The sequence below is a fragment of the Oncorhynchus kisutch genome, linkage group LG6 (genome assembly GCF_002021735.2).
Source record: "Oncorhynchus kisutch isolate 150728-3 linkage group LG6, Okis_V2, whole genome shotgun sequence".
In the NCBI taxonomy this organism is placed as follows: Eukaryota; Metazoa; Chordata; class Actinopteri; order Salmoniformes; family Salmonidae; genus Oncorhynchus; species Oncorhynchus kisutch.
The window spans coordinates 62,750,747-62,769,869 of NC_034179.2; the positions used below are offsets into that span (position 1 = coordinate 62,750,747).

At 43.0% G+C, this 19,123-nt stretch overlaps 1 protein-coding gene and 1 long non-coding RNA gene across 3 annotated transcripts; both read left to right on the forward strand.

The window, feature by feature from the left end:
- The first annotated feature begins 790 nt into the window (after positions 1-790).
- LOC109893148 (uncharacterized) lies at positions 791-1,459 on the forward strand. Its single transcript, XR_004210154.1, has 2 exons — positions 791-935; positions 1,273-1,459. It is a non-coding gene; the product is annotated as an uncharacterized LOC109893148 (long non-coding RNA).
- Positions 1,460-2,479: 1,020 nt separating this feature from the next.
- On the forward strand, positions 2,480-18,030 carry syt5a (synaptotagmin Va). Of its 2 annotated transcripts, XM_031827127.1 has the most exons (10): positions 2,500-2,625; positions 13,270-13,433; positions 13,573-13,587; positions 14,510-14,688; positions 14,888-14,977; positions 15,264-15,431; positions 15,594-15,761; positions 15,943-16,060; positions 17,076-17,209; positions 17,363-18,030. In XM_031827127.1, the coding sequence occupies exons 2-10, from the start codon at positions 13,280-13,282 to the stop codon at positions 17,570-17,572; spliced, it is 1,236 nt and encodes a 411-aa protein (XP_031682987.1). In that variant the 5' UTR covers positions 2,500-2,625; positions 13,270-13,279; the 3' UTR covers positions 17,573-18,030. The 2 variants fall into 2 exon arrangements, with proteins under 2 accessions (XP_031682988.1, XP_031682987.1); XM_031827128.1 differs by lacking the exon at positions 13,573-13,587 and having other exon boundaries at positions 2,480-2,625.
- The last annotated feature ends 1,093 nt before the right edge of the window (positions 18,031-19,123 follow it).

Sequence of the window (19,123 nt, forward strand, 5' to 3'; positions counted from 1 at the left end):
GAGGCTGTTGGTGTAAGGGCTGTGTAAGGGAGGCCAAAGTCAGGTGCAGGAGAGCAGAGTAGAGTAAACAGGCGCACTTTTATTCCAGTCAAGAAATAGGCACAAAATGACATCAAAGTGCCCCCAAAAAACACGGAAAATTATACAAAAGTTTAGAGCGTGAACATACTCACAGAACAATAAACAATTACACACAAAGACATGGAGGAGAACAGAGGACTAAATACATGCAGTGTGATTATGGAATGAAGACCAGGTGTGTATGGAACAAGACATATGAGAAATGGAGCGGCGATGGCTAGAAAGCCGGTGACGTCGATCACTGAACGCCGCCCGAACAAGGAGAGGAGCAGACTTCGGTGGAAGTCGTGACAGTTGGTCTGAGCAGACAGTCAGAACGATGGTGTGTGCACTTGAGCATTTAGGCTTATATTATATTATTTATTATTTTGTTCTTTGAATTAGTTATTAATTTAAATCTTTTGATTATTCATGTCTTTATTTTTTATTTTATGTTTTAAATAGTGCGTTAACCTACAAGAGCTGACTCGTTGCGAACGACCCATCACTATTCACATTAGTGGGTAGACGCATCTAGAAGTTCTTGCTTCAACAGTGATTGAACGGAACTCCTCTGCCTTCGTCCCGCATTATAGAACATTATGGATTTATAACTTATTAACACGTACTTGAACTGTAATAGTAAAATAGTCTAAGAAACTCTATTTTTTGTACCATTCTGTTTGATATAAAAATAAATAAAAAATCTGCCAAAATGCAGTCTCAGATCTGCCAGAACTACCACAGCGACTGCGAAACTGCCATCGACCTGATGATCAACATGTTGATGTTTTCCTCTTATGCAGCTGGGGAAGAATGTGAAACAGGCCCTGCTGAACATGCACAAGATTGCCTCCGACAAGGTTGACCCGCACGTAAGTTATGTCCCCCACATTATGGTGGAACCACATGTCACATGTATATATCACATAGAATCCAGCTACTGTATTGTCCCAGAAGATGATCAGGTTGTTGTAGCTCTGATAACTAATGACACAGGATTGTGTGACCTGCCTCTTCACACAAACACAATAATCCACAGAAGCACGGATGCACACTATAAACACAATGCAGCTCATGCATGAGTTGGACAGCAGCAAACACCTCATTGAGTTAGCTGCCCTTTTGCCATTACCACCAGGCTCTTGTGTGTTGATGCATCTACGGTAGTGTCTGTAGTCACTCGTCTCGACCAGTGTTTTCCCTGTTTAGCCATGTGACTTCCTGGAGACCCAATTACCTGAATGAGCAGGAGGAGGCCATTAAAGAAGCTGGGTGACCACATCACCAACCTCACCAAGATGGATGCTGTCAACAACAAGATGGCCGAGTACCTGTTTGACAAGCACACCCTGGGAGGCCAGAGCTAAACCACTTCCATCCCCAGGCTACGGCCTCCGTCCTCCGGCCTCTGACCAGGACTCCTGGCTTCTCTGCTCTATCCTGCTGCCTTTGCATCTTTGAGGAGGGCGAGTGATGAACTGGTACAGAGCAATGCATCTGTTTCAGTTTGACAACACTGTACTAGATTTGGGAGGGAATGCATCTTGTGAAACAATTAAGTAAAAAGATCACAAAAGTTGTTGCTTTTGAGTAATGGATATATCAGTTTATTCTGGTGAGTAGTGAGTAGCTCAATACCAAACAAGAATACCAAACAAGGATCCTTTTCATTAAGTGTATAACTGGTCATTTATAATCTGCACTGAATCTGAAGAATGAGCTGGATTCATTTTGAGCTGGATTCACTTTGTTTAACTCAAATGCTGGTTGCCCAAAGTCTACATCAGTGTGCATGTATTTATATATCATTGAAATTATAATACTGACAATTGTAGGCCAATAGTGACTTCGAGGGTCATAAAATGGGGAAAGGCTGACTTGAGGTTTAACGGACACTACCTCTGATGAACACAGAGTGGCGCCATTACCGTATCTTGTCACGGTGCCTTAATGCGTGGCCCATAAAACAACCGTCAACTCTAGGGCCATAACGGAGTGAAATGAGAGCCACATTTTCTCGATCAAATGGTGGTCTGTGGAAACGTATGTTACATGCATAATACAATTTAAATATATACATGATAGCAGACATCCTTTGAAATTGTGTATCAATAAGTTGGGCTTTTTACGGTATTCACTGGCTCCCCTCCCACAGTCTGAAGATGAACCATAACACAGGATGACAATAGACCAAGGTGGAAAAAAAGCCGAGACTGACAAAATGGCCTTCAAAGTAGTTTTCTCTTTCACAGCAATGGATAGTTTTTTACAGGCATTGCACGAGAGAAATGATAGCCAAACAGATGGGGATTGAAAGATTAATTTGAGTGATGTCGGGTTTTGGTGTTTCACATGCGTTTCGAGAGCGAGTGACCAATGGCTTATAAAAGTGGATGATAAGTAGTTGGCACAGCGATATTAAGGAAGATTAACGGACAGGGGAGGGAGAACGCGACTGGGGGAGGGGGTGGTGCGCAGCGCAACAGTTCTTTCAACACGGAGTCCATAATTCATCGTTAACAAAAGGAAGACGTTTGGGTTTAAATTGGGGATTTCAATCGGGTGAGTTCTGTTGGTGTATGTTCATGGGGTAGCCTATACTCCACACTGCATTTTAAAAGTGTATAATTAGACGGCCTAGAGGTCATTCAAACCCTTGTGCTATGCTCGGTAAATCTGCTAGCGAGCGGTTATGGTGAATGGGACGTCCAGTGTTACCGGTTGATGGGCACAATATTTGCCGTATCTGATTAACATATTTGTTAACTGACATACGCTATTGCTGCTTTGAATTAATACTTGAGAGAGTAGCCTACCATTCACATTCTATTCCATATTCTGAGCCATCGCCTATCCAAGATTTGACCCATAAGGTGTTTAGCCGTTTTCGCCGGTCCAAAGTTGGCGACACTTATTTAATTGGATTGATAATGTATTTTTATCCGTTTACTTTCATTAGGTGAAAAACAACTATTTTACTGTAGCTACCTCACCTCTGATTTTCTGTGTGTGCATATGTCTAATGTCCACCCCTCCCCTCCAAAGCTCCCTGCGTGCGTGACAACCAGCACGTATGAAATATCGAAGTTGGCGCTTATTTTGGGTTTTAAACCATTTTGGACTGGTACATTTGTGTCTTGTGTCTTGGTAAGCCGTTAAATCCCGTAGTTGTATCTGTTAGTGGAGTAAAAAGTATCAAATTGGAGGAGATGTACATCTTTGATGTTGGCTACAGTGTGCACCATGCATGCGCATTGCACAAGGCAGGCTTGACGACGATGACAATGGTGATGATGAAGATGAGACAGTACACTCCAGTCTCAGATGGTCAACTTCCTTTTTTTTACTGACTCGCACAATAGAGAGGGCCATAAGCACCACATAGCTACTAAGCCTTGAACCCTCTCAAAATCCCCCTGCCAGCTGTTCACCTCTCCTGTCATCTCTTTACCACCGCTAGTGCGCTACTCTGTCCTCAGTTCCCACGTTTGTACCTACTTGTTTAGCATTGTGTCTGGTCTGTGCTCCCATGGAAATATGAGCCAAATCACCAATCCCAAAACGAGTCCCTCCCCCTACAGTTTTGGGGCGGCAGGTAGCCTAGTGGTTAGGACGTTGGGCCAGTATAACCGAGAGGTTGCCGGATCGAATCCCCGCGCGGACGAGATAAAAAAAATCTGTCGGTCTTCCCCTCAAGTTAACCCACTGTTCCTCAGTAGGCTGTCATTGTAAGTAAGAATTTGTTCTCAACTGACTTGCCTGGTAAAATATGTGTATTTTTTAAAAGACAGGTGGGTGGGTGTAAACAAATAGCAGCTTTCAGTAGTTTGGGGACCAGGTTACCTGAGGGCTAACCATATCCCTGATAGCCATCCAATTCTTTCAGGTCTGCAGAATGGTGTCAATATGTGCCTATTATTTGGGGTGAGGAATCAGTTTGGGATTGTTTTTTAGGATATTACCACCTGTAACAGATGGCCCAGCATAGGCCTTCTGAAGTGTTTCCCAATCGTGGTCCTGGGGACCCCAAGGGGTGCACATTTGTGTTTTTGTCCTAACACCTGGTTCATATAATCAACTCATAATTAAGTTGTGATTATTTGAATCAGGTCACTGTGTAGTGCTAGGGCAAAAACTCAAATGTGTACCGCTTAGGATCCCCAGGACCAGGATTGGGAAACACTGGCCTACATGGTCTTCCTGGTGTCTAACCCACAAAACAGACAGGTGTGATGATGATGTGTTTGTTGATTGTTTCCTACATACTCTTGTTGTTCAGGATATAAACATAGAAGGCAGATAAATGGTTCTTGGCAATCTGGTTACCTGACATTTTTTCCAGAGGAAGTCAGAAACATTTCAGATGGTCAAGGTCTCATTTTGTGATGGACACTCTAGAATTTGGGTTGATAAACTCATGTTGGAAAGTTCCGGCCTGGATTCAGTTGTAATCTTTTCTCCTTGTCAAATCATTTAACACCTGCTTTACTTGAAGTCCTACTCCAATCTCCTTTTCAGCTAATTTACCACTTCATTTACCTAACAAAAGGCACATCTCTAAAGATGGTTCAGGTAAGTCATGACATGGCACAAGTTGGGGGGTGGGCCTTTCCTCTTTTCTTCCCTATTGCTCCTCTATTGTTCCTCAAGCAAGGAGGGAGGACGATGACATCACAACTTCCCATCAAACCAAATCAAACCTTGAATGCCCGTACTCCTTGAAGTTTTCAGTTGTGTCTAAGAAACACTATTTTGCTCAAAACATGTTTTTTTTTTTTTTTACCTTTAGTGTGTGTACTTTTCAAAAGTAAAAAAAATAAATAAATGGAGGACGTCTTTAAGGCTAGGATCGATTGGGGATGGAATACTGATGCTGGGACAAATAAGGAGGGAACTGTCACAGGTATTGGTCACAGGAAATGCACAATTATTGTATATATACAGAACCAAAATATAAACGCAACATGCAACAGTTTCAAAGATTTTACTGAGTTAAAGTTCATGTAAGGAAATCAGTCAATTGAAATAAATTCATTAGGCCATAATCTATGGATTTCACATGACTGGGAATACAGATATGCCTCTGTTGGTCACAGATACCTTAAAAATAGTTAGGGGTGTGGATCAGAACACCAATCAGTATCTGGTGTGACTAACATTTGCCTCATGCAGCGCGACACGTTTCCTTCGTATAGAGTTGATCAGGCTGATGATTGTGGCCTGTGGAATGTTGTCCCCACTCCTCTTCAATAGCTGTGCGAAGTTGCTGGATATTGGCTGGAACTGGAACAAGCTGTCGTACACGGCGATCCAGAGCATCCCAAACATGCTCAACGGGTGACATGTCTGGTGAGTATGCAGGACATTTTCAGCTTCCAGGAATTGTATACAGATCCTTGCGACATTGTCATGCTGAAACGTGAGGCGATGGCAGCGGATGAATGGCACAACAATGGGCCTCAGGATTTCATCACAGTATCTCTCTGCATTCAAATTACCATCAATAAAATGCAATTGTGTTCATTGTCTGTAACTTATGCCTGCCCATACAATTAAACCCACTTTTACCATGGGGCACTGTTCACAATGTTGACGTCAGAAAACCATTCGTCTTTCACGATGCCATCCATGGAGTGTGCAGTTGTGAGGCAGGTTGGACGTACTGCAAAATTATCTAAAGCGACGTTAGAGGCGGCCTATGGTATAGAAATGAACATTCAATTCCAATTCAGTGCCAATTGCACACTCCCTTAAAGCTTGAAACATCTGTGGCATCATGTTGTGTGACAAACTCCACATTTTAGAGTGGCCTTTTATTGTCCCCCCAGCACAAGGTGCACCTGTGTAATGATCATGCTGTTTAATCAGCTTCTTGATATGCCACAGGTGGTTGGGTTATCTTTGCAAAGGAGAAATGTCTTCTAACAGGGATGTAAACAAATTTGTGCACAAAATTTGAGAGAAAAGCTTTTTGTGCGTATGGAACATTTCTGGGATATTTTATTTCAGCTCATGAAACATGGGATCAACACTGTCCATGTTGCCTTTATATTTTTGTTCTGTTATTTGATCGATTTTTATGTTATTCCAAGGATTTTATACAGTACCAGTCAAAAGTTTGGACACACCTACCCATTCAAGGGTTTTTCTTTATTTTTACTATTATCTACACAGTAGAATAATAGTGAAGACATCAAAACTATGAAATAACACGTATTGATTCATGTAGTAACAAAAAAATTCTTAAACAAATAAAATAAAGAAGCCCCCCTTTGCCTTGATGACAGCTTTGCTCACTCTTGGTATTCTGTCAACCAGCTTCACCTGGAATGCTTTTCCAACACTTGAAGGAGTTCCCACATATGCTGAGCATATGCTTTTCCTTTACTCTGCGGTCCAACTCATCCCAAGCCCTCTCAATCGGGTTGAGGTCAGGTGAGTGTGGAGGCCAGGTCATCTGATGCAGCACTCCATCACTCTCCTTCTTGGTCAAATAGCCCTTACACAGCCTGGAGGTGTGTTGGGTCATTGTCCTGTTGAAAAACAAATGATCGTCCCACTAAGCACAAACCAGATGGGATGGAGTATCGCTGCAGAATGCTGTGGTAGCCATGCTGGTTAGTGTACCTTGAATTCTAAATAAATCACCAACAGTGTCACCATCACACCTCCTCCTCCATGCTTCACGGTGGGAACCACACATACGGAGATCCGTTCACCTGGCTGTATCACAACCAGCTGTGATTGAGAGTCCCATAGGGGGTCGCACAATTGGCCCAGCGTTGTTTGGGTTTGGCCGGGGTATGCAGTCATTGTAAATAAGAATTTGTTCTTAACTGACTTGCCTAGTTATTTAAAAAAGTCCTCGCATCCCTGACCTTTGCGAACTGCACATTTATAACTGAATCTAGATAGGCACTTTCCAACATGAGTTCATCCATCCAAATTCTTAAGGAGATTATTTTATCTGGACTTCATTGCAGAATAACTTTAACTGCCAATGGCCCAACAGAATCAACCAGTAGCATGTTTAGCTAGGCCTATTCCAATGACCTTGGCCAGCACAAACCAATCCAAAGGCTTATACTATTATGTGACCATAAAACCCTTGGAATAACAGTGAATATATCCAAGACCGGAAGCGAAAAATTAACCCTAGAACAGAGTGGTCAGTCAGGCATGAAAACCCTAATCACTGACACAGTGATCTACCTGTTAACCAGTATCTAATCAGTAAGGCCCTGCCCTGAATCCCTGCATTCAGCCACCATGACCAGCTTAAGGGAACGTACCATGAGTGAGAAGTGGTGGCCGACCCTATGCTACTCAACCAAGCTAGCCTCCATCTCACCCGCACTGTGCGTGTGCTTGTGTGTGTGTGTTAGCGTGCGTGTGCGTACAGTGCCTTGCGAAAGTATTCGGCCCCCTTGAACTTTGCGACCTTTTGCCACATTTCAGGCTTCAAACATAAAGATATAAAACTGTATTTTTTGTGAAGAATCAACAACAAGTGGGACACAATCATGAAGTGGAACGACATTTATTGGATGTTTCAAACTTTTTTAACAAATCAAAAACTGAAAAATTGGGCGTGCACAATTATTCAGCACCCTTAAGTTAATACTTTGTAGCGCCACCTTTTGCTGCGATTACAGCTGTAAGTCGCTTGGGGTATGTCTCTATCAGTTTTGCACATCGAGAGACTGACATTTTTTCCCATTCCTCCTTGCAAAACAGCTCGAGGTCAGTGAGGTTGGATGGAGAGCATTTGTGAACAGCAGTTCTTTCCACAGATTCTCGATTGGATTCAGGTCTGGACTTTGACTTGGCCATTCTAACACCTGGATATGTTTATTTTTGAACCATTCCATTGTAGATTTTGCTTTATATTTTGGATCATTGTCTTGTTGGAAGACAAATCTCCGTCCCAATCTCAGGTCTTTTGCAGACTCCATCAGGTTTTCTTCCAGAATGGTCCTATATTTGGCTCCATCCATCTTCCCATCAATTTTAACCATCTTCCCTGTCCCTGCTGAAGAAAAGCAGGCCCAAACCATGATGCTGCCACCACCATGTTTGACAGTGGGGATGTTGAGTTCAGGGTGATGAGCTCAGGGTGATGAGCTGTGTTGCTTTTACGCCAAACATAACGTTTTGCATTGTTGCCAAAAAGTTCAATTTTGGTTTCATCTGACCAGAGCACCTTCTTCCACGTGTTTGGTGTGTCTCCCAGGTGGCTTGTGGCAAACTTTAAACAACACTTTTTATGGATATCTTTAAGAAATGGCTTTCTTCTTGCCACTCTTCCATAAAGGCCAGATTGTGCAATATACGACTGATTGTTGTCCTATGGACAGAGTCTCCCACCTCAGCTGTAGATCTCTGCAGTTCATCCAGAGTGATCATGGGCCTCTTGGCTGCATCTCTGATCAGTCTTCTCCTTGTATGAGCTCAAAGCTTAGAGGGATGGCCAGGTCTTGGTAGATTTGCAGTGGTCTGATACTCCTTCCATTTCAATATTATCGCTTGCACAGTGCTCCTTGGGATGTTTAAAGCTTGGGAAATCTTTTTGTATCCAAATCCGGCTTTAAACTTCTTCACAACAGTATCTCGGACCTGCCTGGTGTGTTCCTTGTCCTTCATGATGCTCTCTGCGCTTTTAACTGGACCTCTGAGACTATCACAGTGCAGGTGCATTTATAGACTTGATTACACACAGGTGGATTGTATTTATCATCATTAGTCATTTAGGTCAACATTGGATCATTCAGAGATCCTCACTGAACTTCTGGAGAGAGTTTGCTGCACTGAAAGTAAAGGGGCTGAATAATTTTGCACGCCCAATTTTTCAGTTTTTGATTTGTTAAAAAAGTTTGAAATATCCAATAAATGTCGTTCCACTTCATGATTGTGTCCCACTTGTTGTTGATTCTTCACAAAAAAAATACAGTTTTATATCTTTATGTTTGAAGCCTGAAATGTGGCAAAAGGTCGCAAAGTTCAAGGGGGCCGAATACTTTCGCAAGGCACTGTATGTGTGTGATCTTGACTGGTGAAGTCACAAGCCTATTAGCCAGCAGTCTATAACCTCTTATGTTTGCCTCCCCTCACTCACCATCACATAGCTGTGCTTACTAATCCTGCGACGTTCACTCTATCTGTTGGGATTTAACGGGTTGATTTGACAAGCCACAAATCAGATATTGTTATGGAAATGTGATTATTGGTATGGATAACTAGGTGGGATCTGTCTGTGTGACAGCAGGTAATGTTGTGGGGGTTAATGGTAGTGGCTTAGGGTGGATAAGGGATAGTAGGGGATAGGACAGGAACGGGAGCAGAGAGCGAACTGACCTGTCCCTAATTTAGTTAAGCTCTGGGATTTGGGGATTACCTTTGGCAATTAATCCTGTTACGTGTCTGTGCACAGTGAGAGGAGGACAGCAGATGTTGGAGGGTCGGAGTGTGTGTGTGTGGCATAATGCAGCCTTGCAGGGAGGTATTCATATGCATATGTAACAGAACTGGTCTTGTTTGCATGTTAGTATGTGTGTGTGTGTGCATGTGCATGCATGTGTGTGTCAACAGCCAGGCTGTGATGGAGTCAGGGGGATTAGTGATGGACACTATGAAACAAGAGAGGAAGGAGGGAGGGAGAACGACATAGGGGGATATGGAAGGGAGGAGAGAGATAGAGAAAGGGTTGGGGAGCGGGAGGCAGCGGGTGAGGAGGGAGGGGATACCGGACACAGACGGGACGAGAGCGATGCGTTAGATAGAGAGATTAACTGACAAGAGGAAGGGGTGGAGTGAGAGGGAGGCAGGGGGTGATGATGGGGGAAGAAAGTCTCAAGAGGAGAGTGGGATTGAGAAGAGTCAGGTAGAGAGGGATGAGTAGGAAGTTTAGTATCGGAGGGGGGGAGAGAGTGTCTAGGAAGTAAAGGGAGAACGATTGTGAGGAAACAGAGGAAAAATAGACATATAGAGAGAGACATATTGATGAACTGGATAATGGGTGCGAGAAAGGGGAAAGCAGACTAAAAAAATCATAGAGAGACAGACAGACAGACAGACAGACAGACAGACAGACAGACAGACAGACAGACAGACAGACAGACAGACAGACAGACAGACAGACAGACAGACAGACAGGGAGTATTTATTTTATTTACGATCTCCATTAGCTGAAGCCAATGGCGAAAGTTGGTCTTACTGGGGTCTGACACAATGAAAAACAAAGACATTGCAGACAAAAATACTTTACAATCTACATACATTTAAAACCATTAATATGTAGACATTCCAGATGTGTGTGTGTGTGTGTGTGTATCTATCAGTTGCACAGACATGTCAGTACATACGCACACAAAGTAGGAGAGAGAGATAGAAAGAGAGCTAGAGGGAGACAGATTGGAAGCCGAGGCAAAGCCGTATTATCCCTTGAGGCTTTGTTTTAAATGAAGGGACAACACGAGAGCCGGTTGCCTTCCAGTTGTACGTTGAATCAACGTCATTGCCATTCTGTTGAGCAATCTCACAAATCCTATTGCAGCTGGTTGCCTTACAATTTTACATTGATTCAAACCTCAATGCTGACTTGCAAAGTGATGTGTAATTCCTATTGGAATCCAGAGTGAGGATATCCAGCAATTTGAACTTTTATTCACCTGCAGCCTGCATTGAGAATGACTGTAAGGAAGATTGATTAGTGAGACTACCTAGATCATAAACACTGGAACAGACAGCTCAGTGACAGGATCAAAATGTCCAACTACTAACAGATTGAATTAGATTAGAAAATGTATCTTATTTATGTTTGTGTAATCAACCAATTAATGTACATGCAAAAAAATATATATTTATTGAAACAATTCTGAAAATCAACCTGCAATAGAGCATGCTGGGAAATATAACGATGGCCGTGGTTTTGAGCAAACATTTGTAATCTTCGAGCAGTTTGTTGATACAACGTATAATTATAAGGAGCCCAGCTGCAGTAGGATTGTGAGTGCACAAACTTTGGGCATAAATTTACCCAAAGCCTTTTCAAATTCAACTCACTTCGAGAAAAGTTTGTAGAGTGAACAAACGTTCACACATTAGCTACATTTCTTGTCCTTCTGAAGTCCACCCAAATCACAGAATAATTCTGGCTAAGCTAAATTGGCTTTTTTACAGTGAAGACAAACATGAATTTGTATTTTGACTCAACAAGTTTTTATACATTCAGCTTACTGTGAGCAAAGTTTGTTGAGTGGACACATTAAGCTCAATTTATTGTCTTTCTTATGTCTACCAAACTCACAGAATAATGCTGATTAAGCCATTGGTTAAGTTGGCGCTATTCTGTCACAGGGCCTTACCTACCAATTTGTCTCTTTAAAGCTGAGTGTCAAGCAAAGGTGCATTGACTCACTTAACTTACTTACCATGTTTCGGGGAAAATGGTATGACTCAGCAGGGTACATTCTTTAAAATAAAGGTGCAAGTTGGAACCAAATAAAGTTATTGAGAGCAATTTCATAGGGTAACCATTCTAGGATCTCTAGAGAACCACGAATGGGATGTTTTTTTGAAGAATCATGCAAAAATCCTAAACCAGAAATGTTTTGAACCCACAGGACCGCAATTTAATAGCCCTGCTGTAGGGTTTAAGCCTTATTTGCATATTTCCCAGGGTGCCTTTCCAGTTAATTTTAGTTTTATAGTACCACCTATAACTTTGTTTGCTGGTGACAGAGACATGGTTGTTGCATTCATTCATTTTCAATCCTGTGGCAAAGTGAGAGTATAGACATCCAACATTTAGTGAAAAAAATCACCTGCATTCAGAATGACTGCCACGGTTGGGAGACTAAGATATGAGGCGAGCTTAAACATCTAAACTGGAACAATCATTTCAGGAACGAGTGGAATAAGTCCAAGTAACCTAACACCTCAGCTCGTGCTATATGGGGTGGGCCGAAGGCCCATTTCATCGAAGACCTTCACCAAGCTCTGGCCCACCCTCACGTGCCTGAAGGAAGCACTGTGGTCCTCCCGCAACCTGCTGGTAGCGAAAAACGTAGAGACCACCCCCCAGGCAGTGGCCATGGTAGCCACGGAAGCCCTGGGGTGGTACGAAAGGAAGGGGGCCTCGACCCCAGGCGAAGGGTCCCCCACAACACCCTAGGTCCCGGCGGCCACGGCCTGACAGCGCTGCGGCGCCTAGGGCGATGCGCCTAGGGGAGGGATCTCCTCTGGGCCCCGAAGGATGGGACGATGGTCTATTCAGAAGAGCAGGAGGAGGCGAGCTTGATAAAGACTCACCCCGCTCCTGTACAAAGGACTGAAGACAGCTTTTTAACAAAGTGGCTTTTTAACATCTTTTTCATGTCTTAAAAATGTTTTACCTTTTTAGATCATTAGTACACATTTTAAATGGCTTCTACAGATTTGATATTTTTACAAGGAAAGTACTTTTACTCATGGTTGTTTTAACTAATTGGTTTTAACAACATGTACTTTTTAACAAATTCAAATGTAACTCTCAAATGCTGTGTTTTATGCCTTGTTGCCGTTTTTATGTGTGTAAATGATGTAAAAAATGTATGAGCTGTTTTTAAAGGAATCGTGCCAATAAAACTTTTCCAAAAGAAAAAAACAGATTGGAATCATTTCGAAAAATGTATGTTATTTATATTTGAGTAGCATGAGATTAATGAATTAATCAATGTTCATGCAAGAATTTACCTGCAATAGAGCATGCTGGGAAATATGATAATAATACCAACACTGAGGTTCCTTTATACCAATGTGTGCTAATTTAACTCTTGGAATCAACACTAGAAATGTTACATTGGAAAATAAACAGTTAGCACTGGCCAATTTCCTGTGAATGGGACACATCTACAGGCTTCCACACATTTCAAGAACCTTTTAGAATTTTGAAGAACCGTAGATGCCAGGTCAAGGACCCCACACTTAACTCAAAGGTTCTCTAACGGGCAAAGGTTCTCCAAGGAACCTTAAGAGCTGAGGAAGAACCATTTAAGAACTTCCAGTCTCAGGTCCGACACTCGAACCACAAGGCCACTGAGTTGGTTAAGCCGCAACCCTAACCCTATCTAGTCGACTTACCTACCAGGATGTTTCAAATTCATGGCATATAAAAATATTTCTTACACAGCTCTTAATGATTGCTCTTTTGTCTCCTCTGCCGTTTAGTTGAGCTGCGATGCGATTGGCCAGTGTGCAAGCGCGGGCTCGTCGGGCGGCTGAGGAGAGAGAAGAGCCGCCCCCAGGCCCCGCCCCTCCCTCCACCCACCACTCTGATCACCAGTTCAAGAACATGAAGAGCAAGTTCTTCAACGAACTCACCCACATGCCAAGTAAGCCCTGAACACAATGAGCACACACACACACACACACTCATTGCTAATTCTGTGTGTGTAATTTTGTTTCACATAATGTCCTCTCATCATCTCTTCTCTTTCATTCCATCCCCTACTTTTCCTCCACTTATCCCAGATCATAAACTCAAAAGTAAGTTACAATTGTTTTCCCATCGCTTGTGCTCTCCTTTTCCATCCCTCCTCACAATAACATGTCAGATGTTATTATTCCATGGCATAAGGCGACACGAGGCCTATGTATGTCGTGTTATACACTATGTGTACAAAACATTAAGGACACGTTCCATGACATACACCGACCAGGTGAATCCAGGTGACAGCTAGGATCCCTTAGAATGTTTGTTTTAGAAAGTCTTTATATAATGTATAGTCTGTATTCCCCTGACTGTTGTTTGTAATGCTTGGAGAGAGAAGAGAAAAAAAAGCCACGATCCCTTATTAATGTAACTTGTTAAATCCACTTCAACGAGTGTAGATTATGGGGAGGAGACAAGTTAGAAAATATATATTTTTAAGCTTTCAGACAATTGAGACATTGGATTGTGTATGTGTGTCAATCAGAGGGTGAATGGGCAAGACAAAATATTTAAGTGTCTTTGAACAGGGTATGTTAGTAGGTGCCAGGTGCAACAGTTTGTGTCAAGAACTGCAATGCTGCTGGATTTTTTCACACTTAACAGTTTCCCGTGTGTATCGACAATGGTCCACCACCCAAAAGACATCCAGACAATTTGACACAACTGTGGGAAGCATTGGAGTCAACATGGGCCAGCATCCCTGTGGAACGCTGTCGACGCCTTGTAGAGTCCATGCCCCTGACGTATTGAAGCTGTTCTGAGGGCAAAAGGGGGTGGGTGCAACTCAATATTAGGAAGGTGTCCTTAATGTTTTGTACACTCATTGTATATGTCATAACCCTACATAAGGCCTATGTACAGTATGTTGTATAATAGATGTCATAAAGGCTACATAATTATTTTATGTATGTTATATGTATGTTGTATTATATATGTCATAAGGCTACATAAGGCCTATGTTTGTCTCTCCTCCAGTGCCCATGTGGGCAATAGGAGCCATAGTGGTAGTGGTGCTGGCTCTGGTGGCCTGTCTTTGTTTCTGTATCTGGAAGAAGTGCATCAACAAGGGCAAGAAGCCCAAGAAAGTGCGCGAGAGGAAAGGAGGCCGAGGCAGAAGAAAGAAGGAGGGAGCCGGAGAAGGAGAGGAGGGCAAGGTGAGAGGAGACGGAGGGAGGGAGGGCAATATAGTGGGTGGTGTAATGGGTTCAAGTACCTAATTTGCAACTGGTTTTGAAATGATCTGAAGTGATTTCCAGATGTAGCGTCAGTAACTGTGTGGAGGGAGAGACTAATGCAGTGACTGTGTAATGATACCTGTGATAAATGATTGATATGATGTTCTTTGTCATTAAGGAAGGAGAAGGTAAGGAAGGAGAGGAGGAGGAAAAAGAGAATTTCGGAAAACTGGAGTTCACCCTGGACTACAACTTCACTGACAACCAGGTGTGTGTGTGTCCGTGTGTGTGTTTGTGTGCATGTGTGTCTTGTCCTCCCTGACATTTGACCTCCTTGATGTGAAGTGTCTGACTAATGACACTGACTAATGACATTGTTTTGAAGTGTTACATTTGTGTTTGGTCAAATATCAGGTATGTTATAGCCCTATATGGATTGAATCCCGGCCTAAATCCGCCTAAATCATCACTGCGTTCTTACGGACGTTGTTAAAAATATTTTGACGGCCATTGCTTACCTCTGACCTTTTCCCCCTCTCTGCCCCCTCTTCCAGCTGATCGTGGGCATCCTGCAGGCTGAAAACCTGGCAGCCATGGACATGGGCGGCACCTCAGACCCCTATGTTAAGGTATACATGCTGCCAGACAAGAAGAAGAAGTTTGAGACCAAAGTCCAGCGCAAGAACCTATGCCCCGTGTTCAATGAGACCTTCATCTTCAAGGTCAGTCTGTGGTGCTGGAGAACAGATGGCGATAGAGAGATGTGGTACTCATTCATGTGTACAGGTATAACCCTTAGAAAAGCTCTTACAGTACTGAGGTTTCTCTAGTCGAGAACGCTCGGTCCTGACCGTCTCCTCCCTGTTCTGTGCGTCCCTCCACAGATCCCCTACCAGGAGCTGGGCGGTCAGACTCTGGTCCTGCAGGTCTTTGACTTTGATCGCTTTGGTAAACACGACGTGATTGGGCAGATCTCCATCCCCATGAACAGTGTGGACCTGGCTCAGCCACTCCACGAATGGAGGGATCTGGTTGGAGGAGAGAAAGAGGAGGTGAGGAAGGACGTATACAGTCTGTCTGGGTTTTGGATGCATGTTTTCTCTACGTCTACCTGTATGTGTCTGTCTGTCTGTCTATCTGTCTGTCTGTCTGTGCACATCAAACTGTATCGAACTGCCTGTTTTAATACATCTTTCTGTCTTCGTGCCTGTGTGTGTTTGTCTGGTCACACAGGTAGAGAAGCTAGGGGACATCTGTATCTCTCTGCGCTACGTCCCCACGGCCGGTAAATTGACCATCAACATCATGGAGGCCAAGCACCTGAAGGCGATGGACTGTGGAGGCTTGTCAGGTGACCTTCTATTAGTCCTTACACTCTCCTACCCAATACCAGCCATGCTGTGGCTTTACACTCAACTAGTTAATACCAGCCATGCTGTGGCTTTACACTCAACTAGTTAATACCAGCCATGCTGTGGCTTTACACTCAACTAGTTAATACCAGCCATGCTGTGGCTTTACACTCAACTAGTTAATACCAGCCATGCTGTGACTTTACACTCAACTAGTTAATACCAGCCGTGCTGTGACTTTACACTCAACTAGTTAATACCAGCCATGCTGTGACTTTACACTCAACTAGTTAATACCAGCCATGCTGTGACTTTACACTCAACTAGTTAATACAAGCCATGCTGTGACTTTACACTCAACTAGTTAATACAAGCCATGCTGTGACTTTACACTCAACTAGTTAATTCCAGCCATGCTGTGACTTTACACTCAACTAGTTAATACCAGCCATGCTGTGACTTTACACTCAACTAGTTAATACCAGCCATGCTGTGACTTTACACTCAACTAGTTAATACCAGCCATGCTGTGACTTTACACTCAACTAGTTAATACCAGCCATGCTGTGACTTTACACTCAACTAGTTAATACCAGCCATGCTGTGACTTTACACTCACCAATATTAGCCAGTTGTGACTTTACACTCAACTAGTTAATACCAGCCATGCTGTGACTTTACACTCATCTAGTTAATACCAGCCATGCTGTGACTTTACACTCATCTAGTTAATACCAGCCATGCTGTGACTTTACACTCATCTAGTTAATACCAGCCATGCTGTGACTTTCCACTCCCCAATATTAGCCAGTTGTGACCTGTTAATGACATCTGGTTGCCGAAATGTTGTTGAAGTACCTCAACATGAACCACTGGGCAACATTACAGAGTTGCAGACACCACACATTAATCTACTGCACAATCATGTGTCCTCAGGTGTTCTTCATTCCGGCTCACCCTCGGTTTGACCTCTGTTTGACCTCTGTTTGACCTCTGTAACTAACATTCCTCCAGATCCCTTCGTTAAAGTGGTGCTGCAGCACCAAGGCAAGCGGCTGAAGAAGAAGAAGACGACGGTCAAACAGAACACTCTGAACCCCTACTTCAACGAAAGCTTCAGCTTCGAGATCCCCTTTGGCCAAATACAGGTCTGTACACCAAACGTCCCGCAAGGAAGACACCTTGGGGTCGTTATGACAGGTTTTCCTGTGTGTTGAACAACACAGTACATGTGGTGGTATTTTGATTTCACCTGACTTTTTTTAAATTTAATTTTTCCACTCTTCCCTTTCCTCTTGCAGAAAGTCCAAGTGTTGATCACGGTGTACGATTACGACAAGCTGGGCAGCAACGACGCCATCGGGAAGGTTTGGATCGGCTTCGGCGCCTCAGGGGTGGGCCTCCGCCATTGGTCAGACATGCTGGCCAATCCAAGACGTCCCGTGGCCCAGTGGCACGCCCTGTGTCCTGAGGAGGAGGTGGATGAGGCCCTGAAGAAACCCCTCCGCTAAAACACACACACACGTACACTGAGCATTCCTGTGCACGTTCAAAGAAAACAGCATAAGACCTGAAAATTACACAACAGCGAATAAGCTCAGTAGTGCTGATCATGACACAACTGCACTACTCAAATAGAAACTTCCAAGAAAACCAACTTGAGCTACCACTCAAACACTACAAGCCACCTGTGCATCGATGCAGTGCTGCATTGCCATTTCGGATCATTTTGTGTACTCTTTCCTTACTTATTATTCTTTCGTAACTTTTTTTGGTTTTGCGTATTAACTCTTTGTGCTGTATGATGTTAAGTTATTATCGTGTGTACGAACGCGTGTGTCTGTGTGTGTTCGTGTTAAACCGTAGTACATGAAAGCTTTCTCTGGTTTTTTTCCCGAATGTAATGTGAGTGGTTGTAAAATAACGAAATAAATCATTCCCAAAATGACCAGAGGGATAGTCCGATAGATTTGCCAGCTTGAGTATTTATTTATTGAAGCTTTATTACAGATGAGCCCTGAGTTATGTCATTTACAGGAAGTAGACAAATCAAAATGCAAGCAGGAAGAGAAACAGTATGAGTATGAACACACGCTCCTTACGGGAAAACCACATGGATTTCACATGTGATCTTGAGTGACAACATGCAAGCACATGTGAAAAAGATGATCTCATGTGAAATAAATGTAACAACTTGGGGATGCAACATTTGAGCGTAGGTGAAAACCCAGATGTAAAATATTCTCAATGATATTTGACATTAAAAGGCATAATTTACATTCATTCAATCAGTCATGGTCCCCCATCATATTTTGTCTAGCTCACATTCTGTTCCAGGGCTAGAGGCATCACTACAGACCCTGGTTTGATTCCAGTCTGTATCACAACTGGCTGTGATTGGGAGTCTCATAGGGTGGCGCACAATTGACCCAGCGTCATCCGGGTTTGGCCGGGGTAGGCTGTCATTGTAATATGTTTTTAACTGACATGCCTAGTTAAATAAAGGTATAAAATAACATTGTGTCATGGTCCCCTAGATTACTTAGGGATTTGAACTCAGAAGCTTTTGGTTACTAGATATGTGAAGTTCCTGCTGCACCACCAGGTCTATGGAAATAACAGTGATTGGCTATACATATATTGCCAAGAATATATTTTTACACTTTGCCAAAAGTATATACAACTTGAAGGAGTTACTGTATGCTCTTCGTAACAAATAACCATCTAGAGGCACTGCTGAGACATTAATGCCTGGACCAAAAGGTTACAAGTTCAGATCCCGAGAGCATTTCTGCACAGTTAATATCAAGTCTCCCTGAACACTGCTACACTTTTGTTAGTGTTGTCAGATAATCGCACAATAAATGCAGAAATGTATTCTTGCCAATAAATATGTGGCCAATCTCAGTCATGGCCACAGACCTGGTGGTGTAGCAGGATATTCAGATGGCTGGCATCCACCTTAAGGAAAAACCACATGATTTCACAAATTACACATGTGAAATCTTATGAAAATGTGGTTTTGGAACACTTCACATGTGAAATTTCATATGTGAAAACGT